General features: G+C 37.2%; 1 protein-coding gene across 3 annotated transcripts in view; it reads left to right on the top strand.

Annotated features, from left to right (window-relative positions):
• Positions 1 to 12,095, top strand: part of LOC105504994 (chromosome unknown open reading frame, human C15orf41) — a 231,480-nt gene extending 219,385 nt beyond the window's left edge. For 2 of the 3 annotated variants that reach the window (XM_011932669.1, XM_011932668.1), the window contains one exon: positions 10,184 to 12,095. In XM_011932669.1, the coding sequence (XP_011788059.1) occupies positions 10,184 to 10,313 (130 nt within the window). In that variant the 3' untranslated portion in view covers positions 10,314 to 12,095. The remainder of the gene's footprint in view (positions 1 to 10,183) is intronic. The other variant, XM_011932667.1, reaches the window with a different exon arrangement.
• The last annotated feature ends 3,814 nt before the right edge of the window (positions 12,096 to 15,909 follow it).

Below are 15,909 nucleotides of genomic sequence, written 5' to 3'. Positions count from 1 at the left end.
AGCAAAAAAAAAAATTATTTTTCAAATGAGTAGTAGCACTCACAGCTGCTTCTTCTACGGCAAGGGACTATAGAGTGATATTCATTTGTGCATTCATATATCCACTCAACAGATGTATTGGCTGACTCCTACGTGCCACTGAAATACAAGCTGCCCTCATGAAGCTTACATTCTAAAAGTGTTTGTTTGATAACTGCAAGGCCAGGTTATCCATAATTTTTGAAGACCCATTTTTAAAATCATTTTTCCTTACCTGATCATTTTTTCTAATGATCTAGACATTTCTAACTTCTAATTTATTTTTCCCCTTTCCAGCATTTGCCTTCATGAATCTGCAAAATTGGGATGTTTTGCTTTTGGGAACTAGATTGGCTAGCCAAAGAGATTTTCCTTATCATTAAATATTTCTTGTGAATAAGAGAAAAGTTTAACTGCCCATTTAGAGTGAGTTGGGATCTGACATATCAAAGCATTGTGTCACATTTGGTTAATGATAGATTTATAGGGCAAACATGTATCAGCCTTAATCCTTCAGTTATTTGACTTTGCCAAGGATGAAATTCCAATAATTTTTTATTTTAAGCAGGCTTTTATATATCCAGAACCCATAAATCTCTTTGTTCCTTGAGATAAACATCTGACCAAACTCTGGGTTACCCTGTGATCCTTTAAGAACTATGCCAAGGAAAAAGAAACCCCATTCCCTCTATTAGCGAATAATTAAAGGCTACTTGAAAAAGACATAGTTCGGGTAAGCAATATTTATATAGTCTTTTCCATTTTATAAAGTGTTTCTAATTTCTAATATTCAGAAAGTTAGAAATGGAAAGTTCAGAAATCACCTCAAAATTCATCAGAGCAAGTCTGATAGTTGATTAACTGGCAAACACCAAAATGGACTGCACCACTGTCAGCCAGGCCTTGCCAACTCCATGATCACTATCCATTATGGTTGTCATATCAATTATAAATTCTCTGGCATCAAACACTAAATCAGCTGAAATGATGGGTTTGCCTTTGGCATGTTTCCCTGGGGAAATAACTGAGAAAACATGTAATAATTCACACAACCAATTTTGTTAAAACACCCCCAACTTTTGGAAGAAGGCTGGGGTATAAATTCTAGATCGATGGACATGATTTGTACCCAGTGTCCACATGAAGTATTCTCTCATTTTAGTACTTAAGTGTTTTCAAAGTAAACATAACCTCGGGTACTTTGTTACTTTTAGGGTTTCTATGTCTTTTGCTGTGTTTGCTCTCTCCCTCTTCCCATTTGAGAATGTATTCTGTCCTCTCCATGCATCCTGTTTGAAACAGAACCACAGCTATTGTACTGAAACGCATCCTCCAGTTTCCCAATGAAATAATCTCAATATACTTCTGACCCCATCATCCCTCTATGTCTCTTGGGACCCCTAACCTCACCCTCCCTCCCCTCAAGAATGGATCTATCATGGAGAAAATTTAAAAGGCTGATATGTGAATAAATACAACATAGTTGAATAGTTGCCTTTTCCAGGAAGACTTCTAGAATCATTGTCATTGCCCTATTTATTATTTTACTGTGAACCCTTTGGCATTTTGTTTATTCAAGTGATACAGTTTACTCTGAAAATGTGAAGAGATTGATTACTATGTTAAGCAATTTATGGAGAGGAACTTTTCTTCTGTGAATTGTGCTCTATGCAGGATGGATAGACAAGCTTGTATGTAGGTTCTTACAGGTAAATGCAGAGGGGCTAACCCAATCCAGGAGTAAACATTTCTTCTAGAAAACAGAGACTAACAACAACAGATTAAAGACAAAATCGCTTCTGCCTTTGTTTTCTATTGTAATCTTCTTAGAAAATATTTATAACAGGCTAGAAAGATTATAAATGTAGCATCTATGTATATCCAATATAGGACAAAGTGAAGTAGAAATTAAGTAATTTTTCAGGTAATTTAACATGGATATGAAAATATCAAGGTATATAATCACTATGGAGAATTTCAGGGTGTTGCAGTTGTATATTTATATATATTTAAATTTTTATTCATAATAATATTTTATTTGTGGCATAAAGGCCCAAAGTGAATCAGTATTTATAATATGTTTTTACTTTTTTATTTTCAAAATTATAGAAAGTAAGTTGTTTCAAAGAGATAAAGTTGCACTTTTCATAGCCAACATGCATAGATTGGGTGAGAATACTCATAACTAGGTTCTCTTTCTTTGGTCATTTTAGTCTGCAAATACAGACCTGGCAAGTTAAGAAAAAGTAGATGAAACAACCAGTTATCATATTTTAACTTCATTTCTACAAAAAAGAATATCTGTATTGTATATTAAATTGACCATAGTGCCAGAAACTTATGATGTTATATTACATGATCACTAATCTATTGTTATGGTACACATATTTACACACAGGCATCAATATACACATATTTTGCATATAAACATGTGCAAGCATATTTCACTTGGACTGGAAAGTTATTTACAACTGTGTCTGGATATACATACAACAGTGATTAACAAGTGCATAACCAATCACAACACGCAGATTAAAACTAAATCAACAGGGTAAGAGTTTATTTTAAAACAATTACAAGATGTTTTATGTTTCTCCTTCATCGTGAACTATGTGTTTGAAAACGCACTCTTCATAAAAACCACATGCAAGTTTTTTTGATGGTGAAACAATCAACTTCCAACGACCACATGTCTGCACACATCCTCAGAAGATAGCACAGACCCCACACAGCAACTCAAAATGAGAAAGAAAAAGAGAAATGTATATATGATTATGATTTTATATATATGTGTGTGTGTGTATATATATATACATATGATTCTCTGCTGTTCTTGTTTTAGAGAAGGAGTTTTTATTTGCCTATGATTGAAATAAAAAATTTGGGCTAGGAACGAAAGTTTCTGTATGTTTTTATTGTTTGATGAGGACCCTCATGAACAAGAAGCTGGACTAAAATTATCAAATCATTCTGTAGTCCACTTGTCATCCTTCAATTGAGAATTGTTTGTTTGTTTCATTGACTTGATGCAGATTTATACTGTAGGACTCTACTGCACTGAGAATCCTTTTTTATGCAATTATGGTAATTCAGCTCATCGGGAAGAAAAGTATTAGGTCAATTTCAGGAGTTTCTGTGATCATAGGTAGAGAGACAAATTGTGTAATAGTACATAAATCCCATACCTTTCAACGTCTTACTACCAAAAGAGATGAAAAGCATACTAGTTTTAAAAATATATGTACTGGTTTTCTCGTAGAGCTGAAAACATGGGTAAGCCAAGTTAATGACACAAACATAAGATGCATCTGTATATTACAGGTTTTTTAGGAGCAAAACTGGGCCTTCGGGGCATACTGTATCAACCCTGTTTATTTTCTGGGAAAACAAATCTCTACCTCATACGCTCACTTAGACCCGTTGCTTCCCTCAGTTTTCCTCATAACTTATTCCAGCTGTTTATTTCCATGTGTATGAACAAGCTGTGGCAGTGTTCTGGATTTACTCCTCTTCCCTCATGTTTAGATTCTGCCCCATAACTTCTGAACCCCTTCACAGCATGAGACATTTCTCTTCTCTGAACTTTATGTAGTGATTCTGTAATTCTCATTCCCTAGCTTACTTCCACCTGTTTGTCAAAGGTTTTAAATATGCTCCCTCAAATGTAATTATTTTCATTTCTTTTGCCAGAATTATGCGTTGGTTTTCCATCTACTTCCTAAATGTGGTGATACTTAAATTGAAATAAGTAGCTAGATAAACTTTTTAGTGTGAAACTACTGACATCAAACTTAGAGTTATTCCCTGTGTAGATAGGTAGATCCCAACTCATATACTGGGGTTTTGATCAGTTGCCTTGCTTCTGGACCCCTGCTTGCCTATCACCTATCCAGGTGTAGTAAATATTTTTCAGAGTCAAATGACTTATAAAATGCTATATAAACACAAGGTATAATGAGACAGTAAAGCATAGTAGTTACAAGGGTAAGCTGTAGAGCCAGGCGGCTTGGGTTCAAAACCTGGCCCTTTTTGGGCCCCCGTTTCTTCAACTGTAAAATGAGGATAGTCACAGTGCCCTCCTCATAGGGTGGTAGTGAGTACCACATTAGTCTGTACATGTAAAAGTTCTTGAAACACTGCCTGCTCAGTAAATGTTAGTTACCTGTTTGTTGTTGATTATTGAGATCTTATATTATTTTATATGTACTTAGCATCTTTATAGACATAATGATTGGTCAAGGGCTCCCTGAAATCTATAGAGATCTAGAAGCTCAGCTGGCTTCAGGAAACCACCTAGGGGTTATTGGGGCTAATTTAGCAAGATGATATCTAATAGTATGATTAGAAACCTCTAAATTCCTTCATCTACCTTTCTTTTCAACAGTCTCTGAAGAGGATGCCTTGAGGAAAAGTGTGACAATAGAAAGTTAATAATCTCCATTCTCTATAAGTAAAAATGCCATCCTAGTAATTCCTACATTATAGGACAGTGTTAGAGACATGGCAAGAAAAGGGGAGTATTTTGTTTTATACTTAAAAAAAAAAAAAAGAGTAAGTTCTTCCTGAATTTGGGGGGCCAAATTTTCTGTCTGAACCACTGAGTTTCTCAGAGAGTTATAGGAAACCTTGAACAGAAAGACACTTATATCATATTCTGTCCAACATTCGCAATCTGGAATCCTCAGGGCTTATCTGAGGATAGCTAGATTTTTCTCCAAAACTAAGAATTTACTCACTGAAGTACCATTTTTAAAACATTCTTGGTGATAATCTTTTAAAAACACATTAACAGCTTTCACTGCCTTTTTTAAACTGAACAAAATGGAAGCAGCATTTGTGTTTCCTGCACTGTCCTCAACACCTGTTGAGATCGACAAAGCCTGCTAGCCCCAACACCAAACAGCCAGGGACTCTCACAGTTGGGGCATTTTTATATCTCTCTTCACTGCTTGTCAGCAGGAATTCACCTTGACTGACAAAGTGTTCTCCCTGTAACCAATTCCTTCAAATATGCAGCTTCAGGAACACAATAACCAAGTTTACCAAAACAACAGAACTGGAGAAAATATGGAGAATTCTTTATTTTATGTAACCGTAGCATCCTACATATGCAGCAAGGAGGAGTACTGGCGTATAGTGGAAGTTAGGAGCCAAGAAGCTCAGTTGGTATACCTGGCACTGATCCTCGGCATCAGGAAGTGACAGAGAACAGTGGGGACTGTGGCAGTCCTGCGAACCTAGGTTATATCTGAAGGGGGCAGCTGTTACTTATCTCCAGTTGCTTGCTGCCAGATCGATTAGTTTCTCAAAAGAAGCTAAATATGCAGGATTTTGTGTAAACATTCCCAATTTGTATGCATTGGTTCAATTTTTCAAAATTAATGAAAACCCAGCCTTGATTTACTAGATCTACTGATGTCACTATTTTGCAAGGCCACTCACTCCATGTTTTTGAAAGTTTCAGTTATAGAAATTAATTTATTCGTGTTGAATCAAAATCTAATTCTTGGCTACTTTCAAGCATTGTCCTAAGTCCGCAATTGAGAGCTACAGCATGAATCAAATCCTTCCTCCCCAAGAGTGCTCTCAAAATCAGAACATGCTGAGTGTGTTAGTGAACCTTAACTCTTCATTTCTGAGTCAGACATACTCTTATTCTAACCATGCCTCACATATCCTAGGATTATCCTTTGGTTGACTTTCAAACTGGAGATATTCCCCTTAAAATATGACACCAGAACTCCCCAAAATGCCCTAGGTGTGGCTTAACCATTGCAAAGGACATTGACTCTCTTTTTCTGGTTAAAGTCTAACATTCTATCACCCTGTTTAGTAAACCAATCACTACCTCATAGTGAGTGCATCACACACTGCTTTGATTCTAAAACTGGTTCCTCCACTTTTTAGCTGTGAGACCTTAGGCAATCTACTTAATTGTTCTATGCCTTGCTTTTTTCACCTGTAGAACAGGGATAATAAGCATACCAACCTCATGGAGTTGGCATAGAAATTAAGTGGTTCGATATGTATAAAGTGCTTCTATATATATAAAGTGCTTAGAACAGTGTTGGGCACATAATAAGTGGGGTGAAAATATTAATAATGAACATTGTTGTAACTATATGATTTTCACTATGACCTGTAAGTATGCCACCAGTGTGCTCACTCTGGTCATTAATAAAATTGCCATGCCGAGGCAACGGCTGACTCTGCCTGCAGCCCTGTCTCTAGACTCGCACTGATTCTATAACCAATGCAACACTGTTTGATCATCTTAGTGCTAACCTTGTATTGCCCATCTTGTCCCTGAGGGTATCTTTCATGTACCAGGCACTGTGTTAGGCATGGAGGACACGAATACAATTAAAATATGATCTTTACCCTCAACAGGGTCCCAATATAACAGACAAATGGTGAAACAGAGGGATAATCACTAGGAAAGAGGTATGCACAGAAGGGCCAGCTTTAGTTCCGCCGTCTCTGATTGAATTTCTCTAAATACTCTAAAATGGAATGAAACCAGAGAATCACTTTTTTTTTTCTTTTTTTTTCAGACAGAGTCTTGCTCTGTCACCCAGGCTGGAGTACAGCAGTGCAGTCTCAGCTCACTGCAACCTCCATCTCCTGGATTCTCCCACCACAGCCTCTCGAGTAGCTAGGACTACAGGCGAACACCACCACACATGGCTAATTTTTTTGTATTTTTAGTACAGATGGGGTTTCACGATGTTGGCCAGGCTGGTCTCAAATTTCTGACCTCAAGTGTTCGGCCTGCCCCAGCCTCCCAAAGTGCTTGAATTACAGGCGTGAGCCACTGTGCCCGGCCAAGAAACACATTTTGAACATATTTCTAAGGGGTCATTACTTATGAAAAACCTCATCTTTCTTGCCTTCATGGTCTCTGATGGCTCTTGACTTAAACCTCCCATTTTTTCAAGGGGTATTTGTTGTTTTTGCTAATTTGGTGATATTTTATTTGCAAGCAAAATTACTTTTCTAACGTCATTCACATTCTAGTCTCTGCTTCTCAGGAGTCTTTAAAATCCATTGGGGGTCTTTGATCTTATTTGACCATGAGTATAGCAACCATAACATTATAGTCAACTTTAAAAAATGTTTCCAGAATCAATTCGGATGTCCATGGACACCCATTCCTGAGTGTCTCCCAGCTGGCAGGGAGGGCTGCAATCTCAGTAGCACACCAACCTCTACTGTGCACATCCCCTTAGACCCAAGGACTCTGTTTTCTTTTCAATGTTGTTAACAAAGTCTCTTTGATTTTTATTGGTCACAAAGGTTATATTTGCCTTCCCAGTGATCTCATTTTTGTCTAGTGGTGCCACAGTAAATGAGAATAGGCATCAAAAAGGGGAAATGGTTCAACCCAAAAGTGTGCATTTGACCTAAATAAAAATTCTCTGGGGTCCTATATTACACCTCTTCTACCATTTTTGATTGCTTGGTATTTCAAATTAGCAACCAAAACTTCCCCTCCTGTTACTTCAGATGACCAAGAAATTGATTATATACAGTTGCTTAATGTGGTCAATCTCTTCATAAACAGGTAGGTTGCTGAAAGGTTATCTCATCAACATATGATAATCTCTGGATCCTGAGCTGTTGAAGAAGGCTCAGAAATGCACTAAAGTAGGTGCTGGGAATAAGGCCAGATCTTGTTCTGCCATTAAATTTCCAAACTTGTCACCCTCTAAAGTCCCTATTGCTTTTGTCACCCAAGACCACATAATTTGAAAGCCTATCAATCTCTATTTACAAAGGGAAGTTGTGTTTCCTCGTTCTTAATTAGAGACATACTGTCCTTCAGAGGTTTTGAGCTACATTGACAGAGAACTAACCTAAACATAGTTCCATAAGAAACATAAAACGTAGGTAGACAGAAGAGCCTTATTAATGAATCCTACTCAAAATGTTAATAGATCTGTATTGGTACCTTTAGGGAATCCTGGTTGTGAACCACTACATGAAATGTTCAGGTTCACAATCTTGCAAAACCTTTTTGAGTTGCAGGAATATCTGTTGCCTCACGAGTGAAACAAGTCCATTTTCTTGAGCACTGAGGTGTTCCCCAGCCTGGCTTTTCTGCCTAGAAAATGCCATTTTCGTAAAGAGCTGTCATGCTTCGTGTCCTTTGGCTTATGATTTAGCTGTTCAGAGAAAGTGCAGGCTGCTCTCACTCGCTCAGTGCTGGTGATATGTGTTTTTGTTTTATTAAATCTTTAAAATACTGGGCTTGTTTTTTATGACCTCCATATATTCTTTTGTTCTTCTCTGTGACCTGTTAGATCACAGTTTTTTTCTTCCTTTGTGAAAATATTAGTGCCTTTCTAAAGAACATCATGGTCTCCAGAATGGCTATATAATAAAATGGAAGAATGTGTTGAGCTTAATGTTAGATCTGTCAAGGCCATGACTCAGGGGTGCTTCAGTGATGGGAAGGTTTGAGGCTTCTCAGACAGGGTCCACGGAATCACAAATCTTTCTGTTCTTGCCAGACTTGTTTTGACAAATCTGAGATCATTTGACACTAATCATAGATCTCTTTGTAAAATAAAGGTACCAATGGTTTATGTTCCAATTACAGACAAGTGTTTGTGATTAAAAGTTACTAAGAAACCCTCGGTTAAATGGAAGCAAGTTCTTCTGCAGGTGTGAGCTTCATCTTGTATGCATTTGAGCCTGGGGACCCACACACCTGTGCACAGGTAGCCTAATTCTACTGACCTCAAAGGAATCTTTTCTTTGGGGAAGCTGAGGAAGGAGAGAACATCTGCAGCTGATAAATCTCAGTGGGCCTGGTGCTCCAAGGCTTCTAATTATACCCAGTTCCTACTTCTTCTAGAACAAGATCAAATGATGCATTGCCATCTCATGGTTCTGTACCTGCACAGAGGGGACTCCCAAAGTTTTAAATAATCTTGAATACAACTTGGCTACCCCACTAATGTGAATCCCCAAATAAACCAGGCCGTGACATCCAACTGAACTTGTTCCTGTGCATACAGTATCTCGTAGCCCATCCTGTATTGTTAGTTTTGGCAAGTACACGACAGCATATAATAAATCATGGAAGGAAAAAGCTTTTCGGCCTAGCATGGTTCAGCCTGCTGTAATGTTAGAATACAGAAAGCAGTTCTGTTTTTAGACATCCTTTTACTAACCCAACATTCATAATTTATTATTACACTGTAAAATTCCTGCAACACTACACCAAAAGTAGTGCTGCCCTTTAATTAAGTGCCCTCGGTAGGAAAAACGTGAAACTGATGTGCAAAACATCTCTCTGTGTGCAGTGATTGATAGTGATTACATCTTTATGAACCCAGCCTAAAGGTCTCAACTTCCTGATGGGTGAAGCAGTCTATAGGGCCACTTCCTGAGTCTGCCTGGCGGGGATCAGTCACTGCTAACAAAACTGCAGATAATTCAGAGGCACAACTTAGAAATGCTGAGGTTTTATTAAGCCCGTGGCTGTCTATACTTTGTCACAAGCCTACATGACCTTATTCCTCATTTCCATAAGTACCAATGACCAAACTTTATGCCATGTTCACACTTAGAGAAGTTGTAACGCAGACGGTAAAGGGACCCAGTGTGTCATATGGATGACAGGAAGTACTTCCAGCCCAATGGGTGCATGAGTAGAACATTCTAGCCAGAAGAGGACCATACGTTGTTGCATTTTTTAAAATTCTGTTTTCAAACAGTCTTTTATTTTTCTTAGTTGCAATTAGGCAAGTTTAATTTTTTTTTTAAATAGTACCATTAAATGTTAGACTTAAATCCCAAGACAGGCGTTCCCCAGCTCATCCCTATTTGCACTGTGAATTTGTCCATCAGCTAGGTGGTCACATCAGCCCAAGCTCATAACACCTTACTGAAAGGTAAGATTTGGAGTTTCTATATCTGAAATACTTCAGGTTTCTGAAAAGAAAGGTAACACATGCATCCAAGCAGGCAGTATGTGTGTTATGTGAACTCTTTGGTATAAGTTTGGCTATTTTCAGTCATAACGGTAGCAACCAAAACAAAAATTTTGTGCAGTCCTGTTATTTAGTCATCTTGTCAGTGCCCCAAGCTGACTTTTTTCAAGAGCTCTGTTGATACCGTGTGTGTGTGTGTGTGTTATTTTCTGGTGTTTTTACAGATTTGGGCCAGGCTTAGTCATCTATTGGTATGGATTTATCCAGGAGCTGGACTGCAACCGGGAAAGGGGCATCCTGCTCAAAGCCTGTTTCCCTACGAACATTGTCACCTTATGCCACAGCATAGCTTGACCCTGAGGATCCTGGAAGAGAAGCTGGGAGGAAAAGGTGAATCCGGAAGCAATTTTACTTTCCTGCACTGTAAGATCCTGGCAACATCTGCCCTGAACTTCAGCTGAACTCTTGCTGCCCGTAGTCACACCACTACCTCTTTAGACAAACATATCAAGAGTTTCTGTTTTCCTTCATCCTTTGCTGATGAGAACAGCCAAGAACTACAGACACAACCCACTCATTATCAGCATTTCTGTCTCTGTCAAACAATTAGTTTATAGATAGTCATAATCTTTCTTTCTTCCGGATGGTTTCTCCTTGTATGCCGAACAAAAGAAAAAATGTGAAGACTGAAAGGTGTGATTTTTCAATTCTCCTCCCAGTTACCGAATCACCCTCATATTTTTTTTTTCCCTAAGCCTCCATTCACTCTCTCTCCCTCTCCCTTTCTCTTCATGTGCACTCACAGAGACCCAGCGTTGCATTACCATCATGGAATAATCTAGCACAAACCTAGGAAAGCTGAAGCCACAAAGTCCAAAGCCACCTTTGCACTCACCTGCAGAGCTCCAGAAGACCTTGATGGCAGCCCGCCCATGCTGTGTGTTTGCTGTATTCGATCTTTACGGCTTCCTGACTTCTGTGACAGTAAGCCAAGCTGCAAAAATACACTTGATGAGAATTTCCTCTTTTAATAATGTCTTTTGAACACCAAATATTTTAGATTTATCTTATTTGAAAGTATTAGTTCCATTGTGCCTGGAAACCACACTCCTTTAGATTGGGGGCCGAGAGGAGACGACCCAACATTGAGGACAGTTTATTTTTAAACATGGCTAGTTGTCAGTATGTACGTGAGCTAATATTTTTATGAGTAGAGTTTTTTAAAGGCACATTCTGTATACTGCTTAGTATATGCATTTTATACCATGTAATTATATAACACTCAAATAAGTTCAGCATTAGAAATGTTTAGCTTTGTATGAACTAAGTGTGCCAGAAATAAACCTGGAGCAATTTTTAAATAAGCAAAATAAAGGAGATTTTTCTATTTGTTCACTTTATTCACTTTCATGTACTTTTATGTACTGCAAATCAGATTTCAGTCTAAAGAGAAACATCAATAAGTTAATAATAAGCCTATCTTTTGGGAAGTTGAATATTAATATGTACCCAAAACGTATTTAGTAAAATATTTGCTACATTATAAAACGTAATTTTTATAATGTTGAATAGATGATTTGGGAAATACTAACAACAACAATGTAACTTTTGCAGACAGCTGTAACTTATATACATTGCTTGATTTTTTTCAAAAGACTAAATATGTCATTTATACTTTGTTCATTTTCTACCAAAGAAGGTTTGGAAAAATATGCCTGCTGCCTTTCCTTTTGAAGAACACAAACCTGGTCCAAACATGTGTGGATTTTAACTCTGAGTGGGGTGCTTTAAATCAAAAGAGAGAGGAAGAAGATGAAATGCTAAAGAAGTATCAGGCAAATTTCTGTTTCAGTATAAAATTCATCCTGCAGGCTTCTGAGTCAAATAGAATGATTTGAAACCACTACTGTATTGCCTGGATACACACACACACACACACACACACACACACTTTATACAAAAATGTTAAAAGCAGGTTTCCTGGCATGTTCTTAACTGTTTTTTCTTTAGGAATAAATTATATTTATCTGCACAGATGCTGAAAATCCTGTTAAACCCTTGTCAAGGATTTGTTTATTTTACATTAAACAAATTTATGATGAACGTGAACAAATAAATTAAAAAATAAAAAAGGTACTTGCATTTTATATTTATTCTTTTACCTGTTGCCCTGACATAATGTGTTGTGAGAAGGTAATGGGTTCCTAGCAAAGGCGCTACCTCCTCTTTATGAATGAGGCTTAAAATCTGGCCCTTAAATGTGAAAAAGAACCCAACAGTAAACTATACACACTACAATAAGGTTACTAATTAGTCAAATGTAAGTTTTTCACACATAAAAACTAATGTGATTATTATACTACTTTTGAATTGGAGGGGTATGGGAGAGAAGGTAGTAATGTTCCCTAATTGGAAGCTTAAAGTCTCCTTGGTTTGTTTCTTTTTCTGTTAAAAATACTTGTCTGTGTTCCATCTCTATGCGTTGTCTGCTCGTTTGGTTTTTTTACTTTAGACAATATAAACATCAGCCCCAGAAAGTAGACACGGAATGACAACTTATTTTTATTGCTGTCGTCATTAGAACGTTAACATTAAAGCCAAATATTGTTTTATGGTGTATTCTGCACACCATGCTAATGAATTATGCAAAGCCAGAAAGCAGGAGCGTGTGTAAAACGTAAAACTGAATGACGTTCTCCCTGGCATATACAGACTTGCCAAGAATCTGCCCTCACAAACACATAGGAGACCATTTGAAGTCTGGAAACAGAGCAACTCAAAGCAAAGCTGATCTAGTACTGATATGTAAGGCAACTGCATAGACTCCTTCCCACCTCGCATCCGTACCCCCTCAAAAAAAAAAAAAAAACCATAAACATTTGCATATCGTTTTTTTTCTTTTGCCTTCTAGTGAAGCATACATCAGCTCTTTACAACACTCCTAAAATCTAAAAGAAAAGGAAAGTCTCAGGGGTCTAAAGTAGAAAGCTGGACCTCCAGGGGAAATAATTTTTTTGTAACTGTACGTGTGTGTACCTGTTCATTATCTGCAAGGCTTGATTCCCCCTGGAAAAGATGATAAATTGTTGGTCTTGAGGGGGTGCATTAACTCAGACAGGCCACCAGGGGACTGCTTAGAGCCCTGATGAGGTAATCTACCTAAATGGTCCCTGGTGAGCCACACTAATTAATGCTGAAGTGAACAGTTAATTCACTTGCTTCTCACTGGGGAGCTACACCCATTGCTTTCTTTTCTCTTTGGAACCAAGATGCCTTAGATGCCTCCACTTTTTAACTCTTCCCATCTAGAGACCTGCTGTCCCAATTGCATTACATCCTTACTGCTTCCATATGCTTTCTCACTTCACTTTTCACTTTTTCCACGTCATCTTCCCCTGCGCTGGCCTTTACCAGTTTCCCTCCACATGGACATGTACCCTGCATTTTCTCATTACTCTTGGGCTCTTTTTCTCTCTAAAAGATCATAATCCCAGGACGAAAATATGTCCTGATGCATACGTCTTGTTGGGGAGTTGGGAGCAATTGGCCTAACTTCTTTGGGGAGAAACAACTTAAGCACCCTCCACATGCCTAAATACTCAAATACATATGTGGCACCAGAAGGATCGTAAAATTTTAACTAAGATAATAAGATTTCACAGGGTTAAATATGGCTTGAAGTTCATGCCTTCAGTAAATGATTTGGAGCAAAAAAAGAAAGAAAAAGTAAGGTTTTATAGCTACTTTCAGCCTGAGTGTTGTTGTTCAGCTGATTAAAATAGCAAAATGTCTGTATAATGTAACGAATCACTCCTAGCTCATTCATCTTGGGGGTAGCTTGCCATTTTCATGTGATCTGATGGGAGCAAGTTGTCTCAAAGTATAACTATTTTGTGACAAGATGAGAGGAGAAAATCTCAATAGGCACATTCTTGATTAGGGTTAAGGAACAAAGCAAACTTAACTTGAGAGGAAACTAAAAGGCAAACAATAGCAGTTTGCCTGCAACGTCACCATTTATGGGAAGCGTCTATCTGAACCTGTCTGTGTAAAGTCACTCGTGGGTTATGGAAGGGTCATGTGTTTGGATCATTTAATCCTGCTACTCTAAACTAACCTTCCTACATTTAGTAAACATCATCTGAACCTGTTTTATTAAGAACATGCCTGGATTCCAAAGATTCAACAAGGAAGATGGAATTAGGAATTAAATAATAACCTGCACAACTTGGCTTCGCCTTCTGTTTTTCACTTTCCTGCTATTGTTTTGAATATGGCTGTGAGACAAAGAGCTGCTTAGGTCAAGCGCTATAAATTACAGTTTTCATACAATAGTAATCCACTAAAATGATTTCAAAGCCTGATCAAAGTACTTCAAAAAGACTTTTAAAACATTTCCACAGTACAGGGGAAGGGAAATGCTCATTTGGTGCCTTAATTTGTTTCAGTTAGTATAGCAAAGTTCGATCCGGGTGTCATACTCACTTTATATAAAATCCAACTCATTGTTTAAATAAATCCAACTTGTTCTTGTTGTTTAATGTATAGGTAAAGGAGATTTAAGTTTTCATCTACTTAACAATTTGGAATCACTTATAAGGAAAAGATAATAGAGGAACATTTTAAAATAAGCATACCTTGATAGTATTTAATTACTCAAGGTATTCGTTAAAACTGTCTAACTCCCTGCAATTAGGATAAAGTGGTGAGGATCTCTGTGGATTTATTTGGCATCTTAATAATAATCATGGCAACCGATATATTTATTTTTTCATCCCTTTTCCCTCATCACTTGGATTTATCCTGAGCTGTCTCATTTTATAGGCGAGGATAATGGGAAGTACACTAGTGATAGCAAAGCTAAGCAAATTCTAGGCTCAACCATATATAAAGATAGTGTGGACTGCTGCAACAATGTCAGGCTCAAGTAAAGACTCATGGTACTATGTCAGGGCAATTTTTACTTTTTAAAAGGAAGGTCATATTGAAATGCTGACGTGAAATATAACCAAGTCAATTAAGTAATAACAATTGAAGTTCAGAGTTTAATTGAGGGCTGAACATGAATCCAATGACCATTAACCTGAAGTGGTCATTAATTCCCCTGGAAACTGCCTTGGTTAAAGGTATTTCTACAATAACTAGCACTTTTTTTTCAAAAAAAAAAAAAACCTTGTCATTTTAACATTAAACACAAATTCAGAAATAACACTCAGGAATAATAATTCAGTGGATGTATAGTAGACCTTCTGTATTTTACATTTTTAATTGAATTTTTTATAGGACAAATCAAAATTTAGATAAAAAGGTAAAAAGGTATGCAGGAAACCATAGTAAACAAAGTTATAAGCACCCTTTATTTAATTGCTTTTGTTTTATCTCAGTTGTTGGCTTATTTCTGTACTTGTTTCATGCAAGATTTCCAACTAGACTGTAAGCTCCATGAAAGTAGAAACTACACTTACGTTGTTCACTGTAGTCCCTAATGCCTAACAGAGTTCTGGTGCAGACAGAGCAGGTATTCAATAAATGTTAAATGAGTAAATGAATGACAGAGTTTTATTAAATATGTTATCACTCGCTTGCATTAGCAAATAATTGGAACCTTTAACTTTCTCATTTTCTTCATCTGAAAAATGAGTGTATTTACCAAAAATCAGAGAAAATCATCATGTGTCGATGTTAAAGAATTAATTAATTTAGAAACTCCCCAAAATGTGAAATGAATCAAATTCATCAACAAAAGTGTTTTAGGATGCACACTTAGTTTTAAGGGGGGAATATACGTAACTTTTTGTTGCATTTGCCTTAAAGTTAATCTTAATACATTATTGTTTATGCACTATGTTGCTAAACGAGAATATTAAAAATCTTTATTTCTCCTTAAAAAGAAATGGCTTATCTTTATATTTCCATTAAAAAAAAAAGTTTTTCTTCAAATCACGGCAGG

The sequence above is a fragment of the Colobus angolensis genome, unplaced genomic scaffold (genome assembly GCF_000951035.1).
Source record: "Colobus angolensis palliatus isolate OR3802 unplaced genomic scaffold, Cang.pa_1.0 Scaffold97, whole genome shotgun sequence".
NCBI classification, from domain to species: Eukaryota; Metazoa; Chordata; class Mammalia; order Primates; family Cercopithecidae; genus Colobus; species Colobus angolensis.
This window is presented reverse-complemented; position numbering and strand designations above follow the sequence as displayed.